Genomic DNA, 23,534 nt, shown 5'->3' on the forward strand with positions numbered 1-23,534 from the left:
AATTATATACATTCATGTAACAATTGTTTATTGAGGCCTACTATTGGCCAGGGACTATTCTAGTCACTGGGGAGAGAGCCGTGAACAGCAGGGATGAAGCCCCTCGTGGAGCAGATATTCAAGAAGGGAAGGCAGCGTGTACAAAATAATAAATAAGTGAGTACTGTTTATTACTTGAGTGATATACTATGAAGAAAAATAGAGCAGGGTAAGGAGTTGGGGAGTGACAGGTATCAGGGAAGAACTTCCTGCAATGATGACATGTGCACAGAGAACTGAACTGCACGGGAAGTGAAGGAACTAGGTGCGTATCTGAGGGAGGAGCATTCAAAATGCAAAGTCACTGGAGTAGCAGTACCCGGGATGATGAACAGCGATGGAGGCCAGAGAGGTAAGATGGCAGGAGAGAGAGGAAATTAGGTCAAAGGGGCCAGGTTACATAGGGCCATGTAGGCCATGGTAAGAAATGTGGATTACACACTATGAGTAACAGAAAGCCATTAGCAGGTAGAGAAGAGAAAGGTGAAACAGCCTGGTTACTGTGAGACATAGGAGATGGAAGGGAACCATCAGACAGGAGGCTGCTGCAGGGATCCAGGTGGCAGACGAGAGTGGCTTAGGTCACAGTGGTGGCAGAGAAGGTGATAAGTAGTCAGACTCAGGTATATTTTGAATTGACCTATGAGCAATAAAATTTACATGGACGTTTGCGTAAGATCACCTGGTATTTACATATCTTTGCGGGCTGATGCGATCATTTAAAGGGCTTGCCCACATCAAAAATCAGTCTCATCACTCCCTTAGCTGTACTCTCATGATGCTTTAAACATAACAATAGTATTCATTTTGTTGCACTGTCCTTGGGTGTTTGTATTCCTGTCACTATTATATTTCCTATCCTCACACTGGAAAATCCTATAATTTAGGAATCATTATCATTTTTATATTTCCATAGTCTATCATAATTCTAAGACACACAGTAAACAGGGAGTATATGTTTTGGGTTAGGAGGAGAAGTAAATGTATGGGTGAATAAATGGGTGGGTGAGTAAGAAAGAGGAAGAAATAAAGGGAAAGAAAGAAATGTCAAGCAATTACCGATAGCCAGGAATATAAGACCCAAAGTGATTTTGACTTTGCTTACCTGGTATATTTATAAAGAGGTTGAGTAATTTAAAGGATGTTGTAAATTATTTAGATACCAGTGTACTGTTCATTCTTAGATGATGGGTCTATTTAAGGCAGGGGTGACAGAGATAAGTTAAATGATCGGCTCAGCTGGTGAGTCTACGTATAAGAGAGAATAAATTTTCCTATCTTGCATTTCAATTGAAATAGTCTCTTCAAGTACAGTGAAGAATTTATATGTTTACTAAATGTATAAACTGCCCATCTACATGCAGTTGATAGAAAAATCTAATACCTTTATAAGGTTCTCAGGCTTGAGCACACATTCACAGAACACAAAGACCATTCCCAATTTCATTCCCAGAACTGCCTACTGCCCACACTTCGTATAGGTCAAGAGGACACGTGGGACACATCTAACTTATCTAAGTTCAGCTGCAAATCCAAAAATAGAATCCACATTTATAATCTGCATCCATTTGGTTAGCCTCCCTCCCTTTATAAGAATACAAGAGTAAATTTTATTATAAATACAACTCTGTGTCTTCAGAGATCCAGTTATTTTCAGCAGTCTGGATTGACATGCTGTGAAATTCAAAAGCAAATACACATCTTTTAATATATTTGCAGATGGTTCTCCTGCACCCAATTCACTTCCAGCCCCCAGGTGCTACTCATACTCAGTTTCCCCAGCTGGATTCCTCAAAAGTAGGTGAAGTACCTGAAATCAGTATTCTTAAAGACACTAAAATCAACAGCAAGTATGCTCCGAGAAAAGTAAACTTACATAAATGCATTCATTGCATTAAAGAGATCAGTTTGTGATCATGCTATATCCATAGTTCTCAACTGTGGACTATTATGCCACCAGGGGACACTTAGCCACATCTGGAAATATTTTTAGTTGACACCGGCATCTAGTGGGTAGAGGTTGTGGGTGCTGCTAAGAATCCTGCAATACATGGTACCGTCCCCCTGTGCTAAAGATAACAATTTCCTGAGCAATTTTAAATTGTGACTATCTGAGAGCACTTGCTGCTTCACCTTCAACTCCTAGTCCCACCTCGTCCTGAGGAAGCATGAGTAGCTGTGGATGATTAAAGATAACCATAATTCCAGAAAGAGAAGGGACTCACTATGTGTTCATACCTGCTGCAGAGAAAGCACTGTAGAAATTTCCTGTATTCGTTTCCTTACTGCTGTGTAACTACAGATTTAGCTTAAAAATAACACCCATTTATTAGCTCGCAGTTCTTCTAAGTCAGAAGTCTGGGCACAGTGTGACCAGGTTCTCTGCTTAGGGTTTCCCAAGGCTAAAATCAGAGTGTCAGCCAGGCTGCATTCCTTTCTGGAAGCTCTGGGAAAGAATCCACTCTCAAGTTCATTCAGGTTGCTGGCAGAATTCAGTTCCTTCCAGTGGCAGGGCTGAGGCCCCACTTCCTTGCTGGCCGTCAGCTAAAGGCTACTCTCAGCTTCTAGAGGCCACCTGCATGCCTTGCCACGTGGTCCCCTTGAACTCTGAAGTCAGAAATGAAGACTGTCGCACGTCAAATCCCTCTCGCTTGGAAGCCCTCTGACTTCTCCTGATTCTATATGATTAGGTCAATCCTACCTGGAAAATCTCCCTCTTAAGGTACTGACTTGAAGCTTGATTTCATCTGCAAAATCCCTTCGCAGCAGTACCTAAACTTGTGACTGACTGAATCATTGAGGTGTGTGTGTCCACCTGGGGCCAGAAGCTTGAGGCCAACTTAAAATTCTACCTACCATGATGTGCATTCGGTCGCATCATTTAATTCTCACGGCAGCCCTTTAAAGTTTTCTTTTCTACTTTATAGACGAGATAATTTGATAATGTCCCAAAGATGGGTGAACGGTACATGAGAACTCTGTATTACCTTTGCAACTTCTTGTGAGTCTAAAATAATTTCAAAATAAAATGTCTTCAAGAAGAAGGCTTTTCCAAGATCACATAACTAGTAAGTGAAAGACATGGGCTTCTGAAACCCCGGGCATTTTAACACCCCACCCTGCCTTCTGAAAATATTGCATTTCTAAATTGATCTCATCTCTAAAGCCCCTGACATGTATCTCGATGAGGGCTTCTCAGTCTTGACTGTTCATTAGAAACACTGGGGAGCCTTTTAAAAAAACACGGATGCCCAGGCCCCCCCCCCCTCCGCCAGACACTGTGTGCTTTCATTGGTCTGGGGTGAGATCCAGCCATCTGTGTTTTTTAAAGCTCTGTATGTTAAGAATCACTGAACGAGACATTATTTAATCATAAATGACAGTGTTAAATATGTATATTAAACAGAAATTAGTATTTGCTTTTGAAAGAGTGGAATTCATCTGACTTCAATGCATTTTACTGGAAAACAAGGACTGAAAAAGCCTGAAATACAACTAAGACACAGGAAAATGCATTCATATTTTTAAAGAGTGAGAATGTACTTAATTAATATTTTCTTTCTGCCGCATCTCTGTGCTGCATAAAACAGTCCTAAACTCAGTAATTAAGGTGGAAAGAAAAAATTGCGTTCTTTATTTATCCACAGAGAAATTAATGGGTAGCTGCTTGCCTTCTGGAAATGGCAAAGTAAAATATAAGAGAGAGATGAGGAACTGTAAAATCACAGAATGAACCCACAGACACTAACAAGCACTCTGCTGTAGAACTCAGTAAATCATCGGAGAGATAATCTCCTTTTACTAGCTTATCTCAATCCCTTTCAAGTTGCCTTCTCTCAAAGAAGGGCTGTGCACACAGCTGACATCTAGTAAATTAGTGATGTGTACTATATAATTTATCTAAGAAAGTGTGCCCCCTTGACTCATAGTGGTAATAAGGGCAGATAAAAAAAATATTCTAAAGCTCAGAAGCATGAATAAGCAATCAAAAGAATTCAGCTGAAAATGAAATCCTGACATACATCAAAGGCAGCCCTTCAGGAGAGGTGAGCATGCTGTCCAGACAGACTGCTCTTGCCAGACTTGTATTACGGTATTTAAGCATACTCTGCCCTGTAATTGGGTAGAAAAACCGTGGGAACGGGCTTTCATGGGAATAACTTGATGTAACTGAGGAGGAACTCCTGGGTTTGTGGGCAGAAATATGTAGGGAGCCCAGGCAAATATTTTTGGTTATGAAAGCCTTATTGTCTTTGGGCCTATCTGTAGCTGGACTTCAGTATGATTTTCTCTTAAAATTGTTTACTGCCGATGGTGGGACACCGTGCAATTGAACCAACACATATGCTCCATGGGACAGAACTATTCTTCCAAGTGACTCAGTCTTAGGCTCATGGAAAACGAAGATGAAAGGAGCTCTCGGTGATGTTGCACATTATACAACCAAAGTGATAGCGACAGTGAAATTGGGTGGTTAATGTCAATATCGGCAAATAGATCTCTGGCCATAGCTAACGTCCCGCATGTGTTTGGCACCTCACTTTTTACAAAGGAAGGCCCTCTCCTTCTCTCCACCTCTGTCTCTCATATAGAATTGTATGCAACTAAGAAGACCCATATATATGCATGTTCTGTGCAGCGACAGCAAAAAACTATAAACATGTTAGTCGGAAGAGAATGATTAAAAATGCTAGAGTTAAAAAACTAAGATAGATGTATATGCAGTGATAGGGAAGGAACTCCAAGGTGCACATTATTTTTAAGCACTTCCCCTTCCCCATCAACAAAACAAAACAAAACAAAACACTTCAGGCAAAGTACTGATACAATTTCACACATTTTAAGTGCACACGCGCGTGCGCACACGCACACAACAGAAACAATAAACTCGGGTTTCAAAAAGAGCTTCAAACTGATGGATAACTGGGGAGCTCTTAACTTTCTGTGCATCCCTCAGTCTTCTACTTGTGCATGAATTCGCCTATCAACACATAAATTAAAATACAACGTAGCCTTGCTCAGGCACACGGATGAATGCAGTGTGGCCCTCTGAGGCTTCTGGACAGGTGAGGGAGCAAATCAAGTCCACGGCCCCACACATTTGTTCTCATGTGTGACACCAGGTAGGTGGTGTGATTGCTGAGTAAGCCTCGTGAGATACCAGGCACTAGAGGAAATGTTTGATCTCTGGGGCTCACAATGTCCTGTGTGCAGAAGGAAGCCTAGCAAGGGCAAAATTGCTGAGAGACTAAAAAAAAAAGATAACAGTGATGATATTAATGGGTACCCTGGATCCAACCTTGCTGAAAGCTAGCCATCCTAGTACAGGGAGGGTAGGAGGGAGGAAGGGAGGAAGGGATGAGTCCAAAAAAAATTTTTTTTAATGCTTAACCTAGTTGAAGACGGAGTTGTTTTACTTGCAATGGAGAGTCCTCTAATATGTAAATAAGAACAATCTCTGCATTTTGATTCACACCAGCCACCCCTGCCTGCCCCTCTTGGCATGTGTCCTAATGCTAGTCAGAGCATCGAGAGCCACACTTACATGGTGTGATGCATTCCACAGAGTGAAAGCCATTTTCCCAAAGAGGCTCCCATAGTCTTCCATTTCCCTTGAGAAGGTCCTTTGCAGACACCTTTAGGACACTGATTCACAGTCACCAGTGCCCTTTAGAACCACTAGTAGAGGTTTTCTTTATTCAAATGGTACACAGCTCTACCCAGAACCTACTACTGAGTTTTTAGGGTGGAGCCTAAATATATGTTGGTTTTTTGTTTTTGCCAAAGCGCCCAGGTCTTTTCTGAAGTGCATGGAGGGAAAAAAAATGCTACTTTGGACCTTGAAAACCCATATGCCAACTGGTGAAGTAAATATTATAAAGGCCAACGGCTGTATCTTAGCTGACTCTTCTCTCCACAGCTCCAATTTTAATAGCTCAATAAGTGCTCGTAAACTATTATTATTGTCTAGGTTGAAACTTCCCCTGCCTGTGGGTGGTAGAGAGGTTTGACATTAGCCAATTTTGAAAACTCCTTTATGGAGGAAGGTCTAAAATAATGACAATATTACTCTACCATTACCACTACCAATATTATTACCATGTGCCAAGCACTGTTTTAAGCATTGTACACAGAGTATTTTTCTTTCAATTAAAAATCCATCAACCCCATAGAAGAGGTACTGCCATTATCCTCATCTTACCAATAAAGAAATTAAGCCCACAGAAAGTAAATAGTTTGACCTGGGTCGTGCAGTTAATAACAGCCAGAGCCGAGACTTCGGAGTCTGCCTTCAAAGCTACCGCTTTATCACACATTCACTGACCCGCATCTTTGTCTATCTGTTGATCCTTCCTCTTTGATTCTTTATCTTTCTCCCTTTTCTTCAGAGTTGATAAAGTAGTGGTTATTTTGGCCTGCTAAATCCCCAAATGTCCTCGTCAGGATGACGACCAATTCCCAAGGGCTCTTTCTCCTGGTCCGACAGGCTGGAAGGGGCTCCAGGACAGAGCTTCACCTGCCCTTTCCTTCCCAGACCCTCTCCGCGTCCAAAGTCAAGGATCATCAGGTGCGTGCCAGGCTAAGCGCTCATCGTAAAGTATTACAACCCTATGAGACAGTTACAACTGCTGCTTTACAGGTGAGCGAACTGAGGTATGGAGATAAAGGCTTAGGGAGCCTGATGCTTCCGTGGCTGTCGCAAACGGGCAGAGAACGCGGGCGAAAGGAGCAGCCTTTCTCCCTCCCATGTGAGTACCCCTCGACTCAGCCGTGGGTCCAGCTCTCGGGCAAGAACTTTTTTTTAAAAAAAGAGATTGACAGGCATTTTGCTAAAAGTGTTCCTATGGGCAAATAATTATCTTCATAAATCATGTCAAAAGTAGACATATAGGAAAAAGGCAAATATACGTGTATATGTGTGTGTGTGTGTGTGTGTATTTTTTTGCCTTTGCTGAATCAAGTAACAACCTGAGAAAACATCTCTGATTTGGGTCAGTCTGTATCAAAAAACTTGTAAATACAATCCTGTCTAATCCTTAATTTCACATGATCCTCTCAAGCGACTGAAAAGTTCCAAAGTGGAATAGGTTATCCAGCAAAACCCTTGCTAGCTAACAAGGCCCCATGAAGCACTGGACCCTGGTTTCTTTCTGCCTCTGGACTAAGGTCATTTAACTTCAGCCCTTTTCTGAATGGAAATCAGCTTTCTAAAGACTGCTGGGCAGGCAGTGACCGGCAACAGACGACTCAATGGCTGAGGCTTCTGAGTCATAAAATACTTCTGAAAAGGGGAGATCAAAGCGTCCATGCCGCCCATTGAAACCTAACTACTTCCAAAGTTCCTCCCAGGGACCCAGGCTCTCCAGAGAATAGGTCCCTACAGCCAGAGTCTAAAAAGGCCACCACTAAGCAAGATACAATGAAGACATTAGGGCAGCCAGCCATGGAGGAGAAATGCTACTTAAGGTTTAATTGTTGGCGGAAAAGAAAAGAGAAAGGAAGTGACAAAATTGGGCCGGGCACATTGGGAATCAAGGCTGGAGGGGTCCCGTGGCAGTCTTGACCATGGCACAAATTCCACTGAGCCGAGGCCGTGCTGAGGCTGGATCCGAACCAGAGACTGGACAGAAGAAGCCGAGAGGAACCACAGAGCGGTCTACTACCCCACTCGCCAGCCGGGCCCTCGCGAGGCATTACAGATCCAGAAGGAAATGCAATATGGGTGACAGTTTTTGCATGTCTTTTCCCTTGATCTTCACATTGTGAATGCTGCTTGGTGGTAAGAGTTTCTTAAGAAAGGGGTGCATTCTCCCCAAATGGAAATTCATTAGGTACTAAAAAGGTACAAATAATAATCTTAAACCTAGGAACTGTTGTTTTCTGGTAAACCACAGAATCTCAGACAAGTTGTTGTTGGAAGTATAGCTTACAAAGGGAGAAAGTAGTCAAATCCGTATCAGAATTTTACCTGTTGGAGCTTCACAATGTACACTGGCATATTGAAAAATGTGAAAAGTATTACAGGAAACACATTTGCCTGATTGCTTTGAAACCTAAGGATTCCCGAACTTTATGGAAATAAAAGGCCATGAAACCACTTACATGATCATGAAACCCTTTCATTCCTGAAGCATCTCTTAACAGTTAGAAATCAATACATTTTATTATAGTATCTCTTTTGGGAATCATTGCTTTGGTGATTTTCTTGTCACTACCAAACTGTGAAGAGATACTCCTTGAAAAAAAGTTTTCAGGACCAAATAAATTAGGGAAACTCTAGGTTTAAACAGAGTTAACCAAACATTTTAATGCTGGACATTTCTGAATAACATACAAATGTGCATGGCAAAGCTCCAAGAGGTGGCGTTTGGCACTAATTTGACCACCTGCCTCCCACCTTCTAAAACCATACTGCAGACCCCTTCATCTCTTAGACTTATAGCTTGGTTCGAAGTAAAATAGCAATTTCTAGTTCTAAAATTACTGTTCTATTTCTCCCTTAGAATGAAAGTCTACGAACTGGAGTACAGCATCTATCTTATTTGCAGCTTTACCCACTGTGTTCTGAACAGTGGCTGAAATAACAGAAGCTCATCAAAAGGTGCTGAATGAAAGAATAATCATTCAATTTGTCTTTCCAGTCACTTCTCAAAATACACTCCCACTAAGTTTCAGAAATGGGATCAATCTGTCAAACCAATAGCAAATCGAATTAAAACGATTTTCCTGTATGTCCAATGTCTTCATCCAATGGTTTTCTAATGTTAGCATACATTCAGATCATTTGAAGAATTAAAAATGTACATTCCTGGACCCAGCTTCCCTGACCTTCTGTTGTGGGAAAAAGAAATTCAAATTTTCAACCTCTCAAGTGAAGTGAATATATCTGATCACACTCTGAAACTCATTATCCTCACAAAAAGGAACACTAAGGTGTAACATTTCTGCGCAGAAAGGTCTTTTAGATCTCTTGGGATGTAAGAAGATACAGGTTTGTTCTATCATCCCAGAAAACAAAATGAAGAAAAACAGATGAAAGTCATAAGACGGTAGGTTGTCCTTCGACACCAAGGTGAAGAGTCTCTCAGCAATGGCAGGAGCTTCCTGGATGTAATAAGCTTCCCATCACTGTGGCAGCCAAGGAGAGGATGGATATGGTAGAAAGGAAGTACCCGGCAGACTAGGTTAGGTTAATCTGCAACCCTGAGATGCTGGGACAAAAGGCTGCAAAACCAAATACCTTCATACAGCCAGGTATAGGCAGCAGTGGTGAGCGAAAGAGGGCTTACTCCTTTATAAAGGCATTCCAAATTTCAAAAATTATCACCCCAGACATAAAGGTGGGCAGGAGTCAGGGAAGTTCAGAACTCCTGTTTTATGAGTTATTCCAAGTAAATAACTGCCTACTCAACTCTTGAATAAAGCAAGACCTTTCAGTTTTGGGAGGGCGTATTTTAAGAAAATATTTTAAGTGCAGCTTAATTCTGAATTATTGAGGGAGATTCCATGCCAGAGAAATCCTAAAGTATGCATATATGTAAATATATATTTCACTATTATAACACTTCCAATCATTCTCTCTCTCCTAGGGTTTCCCTAGAAGTGCAGATAATGCTTAGTAGCTTTCCTATTGGTACTGTTATCTTAAAATGACATTACTTTCCTATCACACACTGAATGCATACTAGGAGATACCTCCGACCTCTAAATGCATTCTGATGCCAATTGCCCAGCCCCTCTTGGAGAAAAACTGGTGTAGAGACTTTCACTGGAAGAAGCTTCATTTCTTTGACTCATTCATCTTGTCAGTTTTTGCATTAATAAGAGATGCTCAACTCATCTAGCATGTGAACTCTGATGAGTCTCTCCAACAAGCATGTTAGAGGCTGGTCCCTCTCCTGAAGTCCTGAATCATTCACTATTCTGAATCCACTACAGTAGTTGCTAATTAACTGTCGAAAGTATTAATTTGATCTTGTTTGGCCAAAGAAGCTGGGCAATACCTATGGGTTCCAGTTAGCAGAAAGGATGAAGAATTTTTCCTCTCAATGTAATTATTTCCTTCCATATCTATATCTGTGTCTCTAGCGAAGTATCCCCTCAATGGAGAGCTACCCATGATCTCATTGCTCACCACTACTAGTTGATAGTTTCATGAGAAGATCAATGCATTGTAGGAGATTCCAAGACATAACAACAGTGATGTTAAAGGTGACAAGGTGTTTTTTCTCAGAATTCCTATTTCTACTCACAAAGAGAAAACCACCACAATTATGGCTGAAAACATTCATACTATTTCTTGTCCATATATTATATAAATCACAAAAGAGGGTATACCAATGGCTGATAGACATAAATGGAACTCCACTTTAAGAACCATCAGGACAATAAAAACTAAACCCATAATGTGGTACTGCTTCATTCCCATCAATCGGAGTGGCTCAAATGGAAACAACAGACAATAGCAAGTGTTGGTAAGGATGTGGAGAAACGGGAACTCTCATACTCTGCTGTTTCCATATCCTGTGACCCAGCAACTTCATTCTTATGTTTCCAACAGGATGTGGCCATAAGTTCACCAAAAGGTACATACAAGAACATTCAGCAGTACTCTCATACCAGCCCCAAACTGGAAACAATTAGATGTCTATCAACAATGAAATGGAAACAGTGTAGAATATTCATACAGACGGACACTGTATGATTCTACTTATGTAAAATAGTAAAATAGGCAAAACTAAGCTATGTTGGAAGTTAGGATCATGGTAACCTCTGATGGGTAGTGACGAAGAAGGGTACACAGAAGAGTCTTCTTGGGCACTGGTAATGTCTTGCTTGATCTGGTTGATGGTTAGATGACTGTGAACTGTGTGATTTTTGCATTGTTCTGTATATACATTTTGTACTTTTCTGTGTATATATATTTCAACTCATTGCTACAAAAATTAACACAGAGCGGTGTCTCAGTTTCTCAGTTGTGTCTCTGTCCTCTTTATTATTTTTATTGTTCAATAGAGTATAGGTACATGTGTTTAGCAGGGTCATGGGGAGGTGGGTAATGCAATGAAATAAGCTTGACTCTCTCCCTACCCCGTAACGAGTGGGCTCTGCTAGGGCCAACAAACTGGATAATCGATCAGATGCCTAGAGATGGCAGTGGTCTTAGAAATCATTTTACATGGTTCAGGAGAGGAAACTGAAGTCTAGAGAAATAAAGTTAAGTATATGTAGCTGGTTTGTTGAACGGTGGGACAGAATCTAAGTTTCATGATTCCAATTTATGTTGGCCTTATACACAGACAGATGTGATTGCTAATTACTCTTTCACATCCGTCACAAATTAACCTTTTCCCCGTTTGCCTTGAGAATACTAGCTGGCAGGGCTTGCGTCTGCAGTGTTTACCCTGAGACAACTCACGGATTACACTCCTAAATTTAGCCTCAAAGTCTGCCATGAAATATCTCGCTTTTCTTATTTTTGCATTGTTCTAGTATATTGATAGTCTTTGGAAACAAATGGCATCATTCTATTTTTAGCATTGTTTTTAGTAGTTCGATTGCTGAAAATGTCAAATCCTAGAAAACGCAGCATTCCTAAGCATGATGTTAAATGAATGATGGCAATGAGCTGCACTTTTTTTTTTTTTTTTTTCTAAGTGGGAAAAGGGTTATTGCCTTGTTCTTATGTGTTAAGTGATCACTTGCACCCTGTTCAGAAGAAAATCTCCTTAGGGGAAATAACATGATGTTTATTAATATGAGATCATCAGATTTCCTATTGCTCGCAGAGATGAAATCCTGAGAGCGCTGAACACGAGGAGGCTAAGTTTTGCTGGAACTAGACCACGTATGGAGCAATTATGCCCTTCTAGGAACGCCTGCAGCACTTTCCGTGTGAGAAGTCACTTGACCCCCACAGCCCTATCAGTAGTCCCGTTTTAGAGATGAAGAAACTAAGATATGGAGATTAGTAACTTATCCAAGGTCCCACTAGTATCTGCTGGTGTGAGAATGACCCTGGGGGGCAGACTGCTCTTAAACACTGTGTCATGTAGGATGGGGATAGTTTAAGCAACTATGCTGGGGTGCCTAAATTCCGTCTGAAGACATTAAGATACTGGAATAAACAGAAGAGAGGAAAATATGAGAAGATACCCCTCAAAAGAGCAAGATACTCATGACAACAAAACCCAGATGTATTCGTGTTCATGCGTGTACACGTATGTTACAATTTATAGGTCATCAAGGAACCACATAGATCATTTAAATGGATCAAGCTTAGTTGGGAATTATTAAATATTTGCTTCCATTTTAAGTTTAAATACTATACCGAATACTGTACCTCTTGTGGTGATGAAAGGTTTTAGCTAAATTTTAAGCCACAATATGAAAAAAAAAAGTTAAAGCTTCAACTAGCCAGGAACATGGGCTCATTCACAGTCATCCAAGCCACCTCCTCTTGCTATGTCATGATATACCACGTACATTACTAACCACATACTCAACGGGCTATCTCACGTTCTCCTTCTTCTAGTCATCCCAGAGAATGGCCATCATGTGAATTGTCAGTTTAAGAATTCTCAACTTCAATGCAGAATGAAATCAACCCCAAACACCATTTACTGCCTCATCTATTTGAAAGAATTCTGAGACAAGTATCTTTTACACCAGAGCTCTCAATTCCCCGGGCCTCAGGCAGGTACCAGTCCAGTAGCCTGATAGGGACCCAGCTACAGGAGGTGAGTGGCAGGCAAGTGAGCAAAGCTTCATCTGTACTTGCAGCTGCTCCCCAGCACTAGCATCACCACCTCAGCTCCACCTCAGATCATCAGGCATTAGATTCTCATAGGAGCACTGGGTCCCTGGTGCCAGAAAGGTTGGGGACCACTGTTTTATACCAATATTCTTGGCCTGATGCTCAACAGATGAGGATTGCATATAGGGGAAATAACACTCATCCCAAATGTTTCTAAATGTTCCTCTTCTCTGGATGGCACACAACTCTACCAGCCTCGAACATGCCACACTCTAAAAGAACGTCCTTACATGAGCAGCACGACACAGGGCAGATTAGTTCAAAGAAGACAAAAGGCCTCCCTTTTACAGTGAAGGCTGAGCTTAACAGGGCTGCTGAATGCAATTCTGCACTGAAATACAGTTTTCCCATTTCAAAGCAACATAGAGGCATGCAGCTCGTTAGATTTATATAATGCCTGGTCTCTCAAGACGTTACAAAGCGAATGGCATCCATCAGATTAATTTCCTTGGGGATCGTCTGGAACATGGAGAATGAAGAGGCCCAGACCATTAAACATCAAAGGAATGTTCTAAATGGTAATTAAAGTTCTATTATATTTTCTTTTTCTGGGAGCAGATTAGATTAATTCAATTGAGAATATTATAAGTATCAAAGCTGACAGTGTGAATGTGTCGAGTTGGCTGAAAGAGCATTTAAAATTGCAGACATCTGTTCATTCAAAGTTATACAACACACACACGAAAGAGGGAACTGACTCAGAGCGGGTGGTACTTACCAAGCCGGCACACGTAGACACAGCGACAGAGGAGGAGCTGTCATTTCTGATAAATCCCTGATAGAAACATCGCTGCACCGTGGGTCCCCGAGTCTCTGAAGCGCCATCTTTTCCAAGTACCTGGACAATAAAGTGACTGCTCAAAATTGCCGAGGGCTTAAGTTCTAAATGTAGTTCCTGTCCAAATGCTGAAAATCGGTAATGCAGGGAGCTGCTGGCACTCAGCGCCGATCGCTTTTTCCTGCCGTTGTGCAAAATGTCGTGTGAAATATATGACCCGCCCGAGTCCACTTCTACCGGTGTGACAAAGACGTAATCTGCAAGGGGAAAGGTTTAGCTGTCAGCACCCAGAGCCCACAATGCCAAAGAGTAACTTCCCAACAGGCTGGCAAAGAGCAGTGCCCAGCTCGAAGCTCATCTTTGCTCTATTGCCATGCACCTCGGTTAAATGTAATTCAGAGCAGCTTCCGAAGAGGAGAACCCTGTGGTCTTTACAATTAGCCACAGTAATTCCTGTAAAAACTAAAAGTCAAGCTCAATCTTGATAAATGTCAACAACGTTTGTGGAAAATGCCACAACTCTCATGGTCTGGGGAGAGACAGAGGGACTTTTTATATTAGCCAAAGAGCCGTCCATACATAAAAATTGATTTTCTTTTGGAGATGAAATAAATATAAATCTACGAAAGTATTTTTTTTTTCTAAAGATTACTATCTTCGTGTTAAACTGCATCAGGAGCATTTGGGAGGGGGCAGAATTTAAATTTCGAATAACTCACAGTGGTGAGTAACTTGAGATGATACCTCAGATAATTAACAAGTGACCACATATTTTCATATTTTATAGTTTCAATTAATTACACATGACAATACAATTCCAGGACTTGTAGTGCTCACCATTTTACTACGGGCTTTCACAGGGACAATCCCATGTAATTGTAAGCGCAAAACATAGTGGATGCATAAAAATGCCTCCATACCGTCAGAAACTTTCCTGTATAGTCTGATGTTTAAAATTGCTCAGACATGTTGTCAGATCAGGGACACCTGGAAAGGCATGTTTAAAAATACCTTCACCACTGCTCCCTAGAGCAGCACTAATTGCTGCTTGTTCTAGAGAGGAGGAGCTAAAAACAATTTGCTGTTTGAAAAAATGAAGCCAGCCCACTGTTTTCTATCACAAAACATTGAAACTGAAAAGTATCATTCCACAAAATGATTTGGAATAGGTCCTGTGCGCATTAAAAAACACTCTGCATTTCCACTTTCTAGGCACAGAATGGGAAACTAATTTGGAAAGTTTTTAGAAAGATTCCGAATAACAGCCATGTTTGAGTCACTTGGGTTCTTGGTTATAGGAGGAAAAGAAAGCAGAATTTCCCTATTCCTCAAATAGTCAACAACCCCCACCACATACAGATCCAAAAAAACAACAACAACAAAAAAAAACAACAAAAAAAACCCTGTAGCTAGCAGGTGTCATCAATAAGTAGTATTCTAATTGGGCCTGTTTGCAAAAAAAAAATCCGAATATGACAAATTTCAAATTTCTTCTGTATGACCATTTATAACTCTTACTGCTCGAGCGACTCTTATTCTTACAATTTTGTTTATGTCCTGCCTCCCCGATCTTCTTTGTCTCCTTTAACTAAAACTGTCGAATTGACATGCATATTAAAAATTCATTGGAAAAGTTTTTCTTCCTTAATCTTAAAAAAAAAAAAAACTGAGGTGTACGCTATTTCTCTTATATTAAAAATCTCTATTATGTTGCTTTACAGGTATGTGGCTCTTGATTACATGCAGCTTTTTCTTAGTAAAACAAACCCCACCTCCTCCCTTACCAAAAAACTGTGAAAACCATCCCTGACACATGCATGCTCCAGACAGAGTCTCCACAATAGCTGTTTCTTACCTCCTTGTCCAGAACCGTATTAAACTGCCTGCTCTTAGCTGGAAAGCCACGCAGGAACCTTACCAGCCAGCCTTGAATGGAATCAGCTGGCAAAGCCCCCACCCACCCCAGACACCTGCTGCTAGTTTGTTTCCAAGGAAAGAATAAGCAGCCTGATGGCAATATTCAGTTCTTGATAGTTAGAGGGGTGATCAGAGCCTCCTGTGGAGAATGATATGACTGGTCAGTTCACAGGCTGACTAAAGATGAGGTCCTTATAGGTGGTGGAACAGAGGGGACCTGCATGCAGCCATTTGACCCTGACTGAACAATGGGAGGTTGTTTTGGAAACTGCAGCCAGCCTTCCTGGTTGGGCGAAAGGCGAATTTCTCAAGAGCTGATTCCTGACTCTCCTGTCCCCTCATTCACCCTCCTCCCCCCTGGCACAGCCTTATCCAGGCTCTGCCATTACCCCTTCCCCAATATGACCCTTTGTCCCCTGATAGGAGAAAGAGATAACCCTGGAAAGCTAAAAATTAGAGAATCTGGTTGGACATCAAGGTCTTGCGAGACATCTTGGATGAGGGATCAGCGGTTCTCCTGCAGCAAGTAGGAACAAATGGAAACAAGGATTTCCTTCTGGGCGCCATCAACAAGTTAATAAATGACAGACTGAAGGGTATTGTGGAGGTTTTCACCAGGGGAACCTCAGAAGAGATAAAGACCCCAGAGACCTCAAGCTACCTGCTTTCCTCTCTGTAACAGTGATCTTTGGGAATCCAGAACACATGAGAAGAGAAATGGAAAGAGAAGGAAGACAAGGAAAGGAAGTGGAGAGCAGAGTGAGGGGGAAAGATGGGAGAAGGAAACGGCTCATAGTCTTCCCCCCCCCCCCCAAGAATTAGTTCCTGCGGGCTTTCCCAGGTGAGGAAGGAAACGAGGCAAGTGCCTTTTGACAGACCATCTTAGTCAATGCACCCTTCCTAATTTCTAACTGTGGTACGATTTAAAAACAAAACAAAACAGAAAAGCCATCTGTGAACAAGGGAAAATATTGTTTTTTCATTTATGTGACTTGAAGCGTAGGGTATTGATTTTTTTGATAAGTTCAGCGTCCTTGCCACAGCTCCCCCTCTCTAAACAGGAACCATTTCCATCCAAGACGCACACACACCTGCCGCGTTGGGGGCAAAGTGGGGGTGAGCTTTTCTACCTTTTCTCTTTTGGAGGGGGGGAGGAGGAGCAGGAGGGAAGGAAGGACGGGACAAAGTTCCTGGACAAGTCTTTCTGAGGGTGGAAGGTAAATACGAACCGTCGTTTAATCCGCCGCCACCGCCGCCGCTGTCACTGGCTAAGGCTGCGGCCACCGACGCACAGCAGAGGCAGCACAGCTGGAGCGCCTGCGAGAGAGAAGGTGACAACGCGCGTGAGAGATGCGGCAGGGCTTGCACCTGGCGTCCCCCGCCGCCCGCTCTCGGCGAACCCCTCGGTGGGCACCTGCCTTGGCCACGCGCCCCAGTCCTGCCGGAGCCCACGGCGGGCCGGAGCCGGCGGCGGGGAGGGCGCACGCGAGCAGGAGAGCGCACTCCATGGTCAGGTGCGGGCGCGGAGGCTGCGGGCGGCGCGCATTCTCCCCGCCGCCCCGGAGCGCGTTGCTCCAGGTGCAGAGCCAGGTGGGAGCCGCCGCCGCCGCTCACATCACCCGCCGGGCGCGCCGGGGCCTCCCCGCCTCCGGCCGCCTGCGCGCCCTCCCTTACGCCGGCGCCGGCTGCGGAGCTGCCGCCTGCGGCTCCCCGCGGGGAACGGGAGGCTCCCCGGGCCGGGGCTGGCGCGTGCCTCCGAGCGCAAACGGCCGGGGAACTCTGTCGGTGCCTGCCCGCGCGCTTGCCCGCCAGTCTGTGCGTCTGTCTGGGTCTGTGCGAGAGTCTGAGGCTCCCGGGGAAAGCAGCGCCAGCAGGCTCCCCCAGCGCGCCGGAGCCGAGCGCCCGCCTCTCCACCGCACGGTGATTGGCGACCAGCGGCTCCTGGGCCCGTCCGAGCCCCCGGGATGGTGCAAGGGCGTGGGATTCCCGGCTCCCGCTCCCAGGGAGGGGGCGAAGGGGGAGGGGAGGTTGGGTGAGCCTGAGAGGGAGGGAGGGACCCACCGCCGAGAGAGAGCAGAGCGCCCTGGGTCAGGCTTAGAAAACGTAATTTAAGCGCACGAAGAGATGAGCTGAGAAGTAGGGGGGTGGGGAGGCTCAGGTAAGTGGCGCGACTTCTTTGCTGCCTGTGCAGACTTCTCGTTTACAAGTCTTCTGGCCGGCGAGACAGCCAAGGTATTGAGTGTTCTCAACAACTCCCAAGAGCCAGGTGTCGTCCCCTGCTTCATCTCATTCACCTCGGGTCCTACCTATCCTTGCAAAAGCGGGAATTGTTAATCCCTTGATAAAAATGAAGAAACGGGCTCAAATGAGTTCAAGATAGTCTAGCCACCCATATATCATCTCATAACTCGCAAGTCTAGGGCAGCCTGGAGGGCTGGAACTGTGAGCCTTGTCACTGCCTGCCGCATGAAGGAAAGAGACAAGTGGTGAGCGCACACACTAGGGTGGGCAGATGTCATATTAAAGAAGTTGCACACCTGAAACGTATATAATGTATTAACCAATGTTATCCCAATACATTTAATTAGAAAGAACAGAAAAAGAAAACACTTAGCCAGCAGTAGCCTCACCTCTTCTGGATCATTCTCTCCTCCAAGTGACCAAGCTTCCAACCCCTCCAGACTGAACCGGCCCCAGACATACCAATCGTCAGAAATTAGCCATAACAAACAGTGCCGCCCTCACCATGAAGATACATCCCATTTTCTGGGGGCCTATTCATTTACTCAGTACATTTATTTGATCCCTCCTGTTTGTAGTGATGAACAAAACATATCCTCACAGGCCAGTGGGAAAGACTGTCATTGGAAACTCAACAAGAACCCAAATGATGACAAACACTCTAAAGAAAAAAGCATAAGCTCCTAAATTAGAAAGAATAAAAGAATTTAATTTAGTTGGAGGGGGGAGAGTAAGAGTGTGTGTGTAAGATGTCTCTTAGAAGCTGACATTTCAAATAAAACCAAAGAGAGAAGCTCTTGAAATAGGAAAAGTGCTTGTCATGACGGAAAAGTTACATGGCAGAGGAAGGACAGAAACAGCAGATGGCCAGGTCAACAGGACCTCGTAGGCTGGGATGAAGCATGTAGGAATCAGAGTTAAGGGGGGCAGAGGGGGGAGGATGTGAGGGTGTGAGGTTGTGTGTGTGTGTGTGTGTGTGTGTGTGTAAGAGAGCGAGACAGTAAGAGCGTAGGAGGCAACATGTCTCCAATAAAAGTGAAGTGGATCATATGTGGGCATGGATTGGAGGTGCTGATGTAGAGGGGAACAGGTAACGAAGCTGTTGCTAGAATCCTGGTGAGCAATGACGGTATCTTGGACCAGGGTGGTGGCAGTGGAGTGGTCATGTACCCTGCTCCAGTCCTAAGAGTACTGAGGTTAAGATGATGTCCATGCACAGCTTAGAACAAGTGACAGCTCAATATGCATAGTCTGTTTCACTGGATACAGCAGTGAAAAAGTAAACCCAGGCTGGAGACACAGAGAAAGTGGCAAAGCTTCTGCCCAGGGCAAAACTTTTTGTAATAGCCTCACAAGAGAAATTCCAGGCTAAACAAAACATTTGGCTTTCCCCCAAGTAATCTGTTTAAGTTCTTGTGGCCTCTATTTTATAATCCATAAAATAGAAATAAATCTAATATATCAAAAAGACATCCCAAGGATTAAGTAAATATGTTTTTCTGAACTTTATAAATGGACTTTAAAAGTGAGAGGATGCCTTGTATTTCTGTTGCTTCGTACATCCTACGTCAAACTTTAATGTGCACAAAAATCACCTGTGCTGCTGGCTTAAAATGCAGATTCCTGAGGCATGAACCATGAAAATTCTGATTCAGTAGATTTGGTGCAGGCCCCAAGTGTGCACTTGTAGCAAGCACCTGTGGGTGATTCTGACACGTATGACTTCAGTGCTTTGTGATTTTAGTAAAGAACTGGACACAAAAGGAAACTAAACATGAAGGACATGCATTAAAAAACAAACAAATAAAAAAACAGTGCTTGATGTCATGTCACCAAGCAACAAACTGGATAAAAAAGGAGACTGGGATGGACAGCACTGTGAATTATATCACTAGATAAACACTAAAGGAAACTGGAAGGGTAAATAGTCTGTTCATACTCCACTCAAAATAACAATGTCCCTTATTTGCATCTCTCCACTGATACACACACACACAAAATCATACCCCTTGGGTCTCCCTCTTTTGAGGCCAGTACTAGAGGTTGCTCAGCGTGGTCAAGTCTAGAGTCTCAGAGACCCACCCGTAGCTCTGCTTTGTGCTAGACCGGTATTTCTCAACCTCAGCACCATTGACATTTGGGGCTAGATCATCCTTTAAGGTGGGAGCTGTCCTGTGCATTGTAGAATGTTTAACGGCATCTCTGGCCTCGCCCCAATAGATGCCAGGAGCACCCCCACGATTGTGACAAAATGTTGTGACATTGCTAAATGTTCCCTGGGGAGCAAAATCACTCCAGTGAGAACCTGGATGAATCTTGTGGATCCCAATTTTATTCTGTGGTATTTTTCTCCATCAACCTGGAGCCTCACAGCTTCTCATTCAACTGGTCAAATATGTGTTAAGTACTCACCCTTGGAGAGACCGAGACCTCCTCTGGGGCCTAATAATGTAACTGCCCCATCCCTCACTGATTTTGCAGCTCTCCCTTCATATCCCAGTTAACCTTTGCACTCCATACATCCCAGCCCCATGGTTTGGTACAGAAACCAAGACCCATTTCTGGCATACTAGTAGATCTAAAGATCAAAACTTCTAGTTTCACTCACTTGCAGACGATCAGGTCCAATTTCTTCTGTAGAGCTGCTATACAAACGCTGTAAAGCCATAACTTCTGGAATGATTTCATCCCTTCAACATTCCAGGAACTAGCCCTGCAATATGTATAAATTGTCTTTAGATGGTGACAGAGAGTCATGAGCAAATGGTCCAGCCTTTCAGTTATGAATTGCAAAGCAGCACCCGCTTCTAAGTGACTTAGAAACACAAAACGTAGCTGATGTTAAAACTATAAATCTAAGACACTACAAAGAATGTCTAAAGGTCACAGTAATCTGTCTCAGTCTGTTCAGGCTGCTGTAACAGAATAGCGCAGACTGGGCGGCGCATAAACAGAAATTGATTTCTCACAGTTCTGGAGGCTGGAAAGTCCAAGATCAAGGCTCCAGCACATACGCTGTCTGGTGAGAGCCCACTTCCTGGTTCATAGACAGCCTTCTTGTCACTGTGTCCTCGCATGGCGGAAGGGGCAAGGGAGCTCTGTAGGTCTCTTTTATTAGGGCGCTAATCGCATTCATGAGGACTCAGCCCTAAATACCATCGCATCAGGAGTTACGTTTCAACATATGAATTGGGGGAAGGGGCTCAGTCAGTCAGTCCATTTGCATAAACCAATGGGGAAAGAGAAAAAAGAAAAAATCCAGTTTTGCTGTATTCTGTCAAACACAGCCCAGAACCTGGCATACAGCAGGCATTCAGTAAACATTTGTAAGTAGGTAGGAAAGAAGGGAGAAGGAAGGGAGGAAATGGTGGGAAATTTAGCGTCGGAGGGATCACAGTGTCACTCTTAACTACTAAAAAACATTTCCCCTTTTACCTCTCTAAAATCAATGATAAAGTTTGAGGCATTGGTTTTTCTTCTTTTTAAACTGACATAAGTTTACCTTTTTTTTTTTTTTTTTTTTTTTAAATGATATGTCTCAAGTACCTCCTCCTGGCCAGAGCAAGAAACAAATGGCAAACCCTGTTATTTACTCCCTTGGTCTCTGCTCCATGACAAGTGTCCTTTCCCATGGAAAGTAAGGAACATTGAGCCCCTCTCCCATCACAGCTGACTTTCTGCGCCATAACCAAACCTTGTTTTCTCCTCTCCTTTCCATACAGACAGCAGAGGGACGCTATCCTTCCTCTGGCGTTTTAAAGCTGCATTGAATAGTTTGATCAGGTTTTTGACAGATTCTTGACCGTTTCCCTTAGGAAGTATTTTCATGTCCAAAGAGAAAGATATCCAAAGCCATGCAAACAAACCTAGCACAGAAACAGAAAATAAGGCTTAACATTACAACACAGTAAAATGAATGAATGAATGAATGAATGAATAGAAAGGCACTAATGTCCTTGAAGCTCTGAGAAGGAAGGGCTGCCTTCTAGCCACACAATCCTCAAAAACAGTGGGAACGGCAGAAGGAGGTGGAAGAGGAGAGCGCGGCAGGTCCAAACTGTTTCTATCTTTTTTAGAGATAACCATTCAGAAAAATAAGCTGTTTGCTTAAACACACTAAATAGAGCAAAATTAAAACAAGTGACATGCAACAACTTGTTTTCTATCTGTCAGTGACTATATGGGAAGCAGAACCTCATAGCTTAACAATTAACTTTGGAAATAGATTGTCACCAAACATAATTTAGGAATTATCAATGCCTCACATTATATTCGAGCTTTCTTTGCACTTTCTTAGGACACTGACATTGATGTCTTCCTTTTGCAGCCTGTACCTGTCTGACTTACCTGCATGACATCTATACGATGAGGCTTCCTCTACACACCTCAGCTTCCCTCTGCTGATGCTCTGGCTAGACGTGCTGCCTCCCTGTTCTCTTCTTAGTCCTTTCCCAAGCCGTTCTATTAAACGTAGTTTGTTTGCTCGAGGCCAGAGGCAGTATTAGAACTAGACCACTTATTTCCACAAATAAACTCGAGGACAAGATCTGAGCTCTCTGCACAGTAAAACAGTGGAAATATAGACCTTGTAAAATCTCTGGAAAATATCAGGCTGCTTAAGGGAGGAAAATGATTTGGTTCACATGAAGTCTCTCGTGCTCCCCCATCGTGATCTCATCATGTGCAGGCTTAGACACTTGCCCCAATGATCCCCTAATTTGCATGTCTAACACCTGAGGCAGTCAAGGCTGGGCCCTACTACTGCTAATCAAAATCACCTGGGGGATCGCTAAAATGTCATTTTCGGGCATCCCTATGAATGTTCCAATTAAGTAGGTCTGGGATGAGGCTCAGACACTTGTCTTTTAACCAACATCTGGGCATTTTTAACGTATCTCAATATATTACAAACCAGTAATTGTGGCCTATGGAACTTATACCTCCACTTGAATGCCAGAACTATGTCCTTATCAGTAGGATATAAAGCTTCTGGGATACCTTTGACTCATTTTTCATTCATGGAGAAAGCACAGTGTAATAGAATAAAGGATAGGCCTGGGAATGAATCCTTGCTATAGCAATGAGTGGTAAGTATTATTATTATTATTATTATTGATTAGATTTTGAGGTAAGAAAAGGTAATTTGCCTTCTAAATGTTTCCATCTCCCATTTTTCTGGTTTAACTCATGATATAGACTTGTTCACATATAATAACACTTTCTTTTTGGCAAAAATTATTAGTCCAAAAGGTGACATCTGGACACAAGTGTGGTCTATTAGAATCATTCACTGGTATTGATCTGCACAATTTGGGAGAGCGAACCCATCTTTCTGTTGAGGTTGTCACAATGTGTGCAAAGCCTGAATTTGTCAGCAGCCATCTTTACAACCCGCAAAAAGGAAATACATTGAGAAGTAGAAAAGAGTAGAAAATACACAGATTCCAGTCTGAAGCCATGATTCGTGTACCTTCTCCTTTAATCCTCAAAATCACGACCATATAAGGTGAGAAACCTCTCCGCAACTCTCCTTTCTCCATAAATTGGTCTGTATTGGGTTTCTATCACTTTCAATGAAGTAATCCTAGTACTTTTTTCTAAGTGAACTTGAACACAAAGTTTTAATGTGCTCAGCTCTCACACAGGGAAAATAATCCTTCGCTTTTTTTTTTTTTTTTAATTTCCATGAGGACTGAATGAAGCAACATATATAAAAGGTCTGATGCAGAACCCAGAGCCACT

General features: G+C 43.0%; 1 protein-coding gene across 3 annotated transcripts in view; it reads right to left on the reverse strand.

Annotated features, from left to right (window-relative positions):
- The window catches only part of ADAMTS18 (ADAM metallopeptidase with thrombospondin type 1 motif 18), a 350,660-nt gene that overhangs the window by 103,880 nt on the left and 223,246 nt on the right, over positions 1–23,534 (reverse strand). The window contains exons 11-15 of one of the 3 annotated variants that reach the window (XM_036231505.1): positions 22,140–22,348; positions 21,487–21,658; positions 20,401–20,505; positions 16,781–16,868; positions 13,575–13,891 (exon numbers count right to left, since the gene is read on the reverse strand). In XM_036231505.1, the coding sequence (XP_036087398.1) occupies positions 13,575–13,891; positions 16,781–16,868; positions 20,401–20,460 (465 nt within the window). In that variant the 5' untranslated portion in view covers positions 20,461–20,505; positions 21,487–21,658; positions 22,140–22,348. Of the gene's footprint in view, positions 1–13,574; positions 13,892–16,780; positions 16,869–20,400; positions 20,506–21,486; positions 21,659–22,139; positions 22,349–23,534 lie in introns of those variants that run through there. The other 2 variants (XM_016128433.2, XM_016128432.2) reach the window with 2 other exon arrangements.

Source organism: Rousettus aegyptiacus, unplaced genomic scaffold (assembly GCF_014176215.1).
Source record: "Rousettus aegyptiacus isolate mRouAeg1 unplaced genomic scaffold, mRouAeg1.p scaffold_m13_p_14, whole genome shotgun sequence".
Classification (NCBI taxonomy): domain Eukaryota; kingdom Metazoa; phylum Chordata; class Mammalia; order Chiroptera; family Pteropodidae; genus Rousettus; species Rousettus aegyptiacus.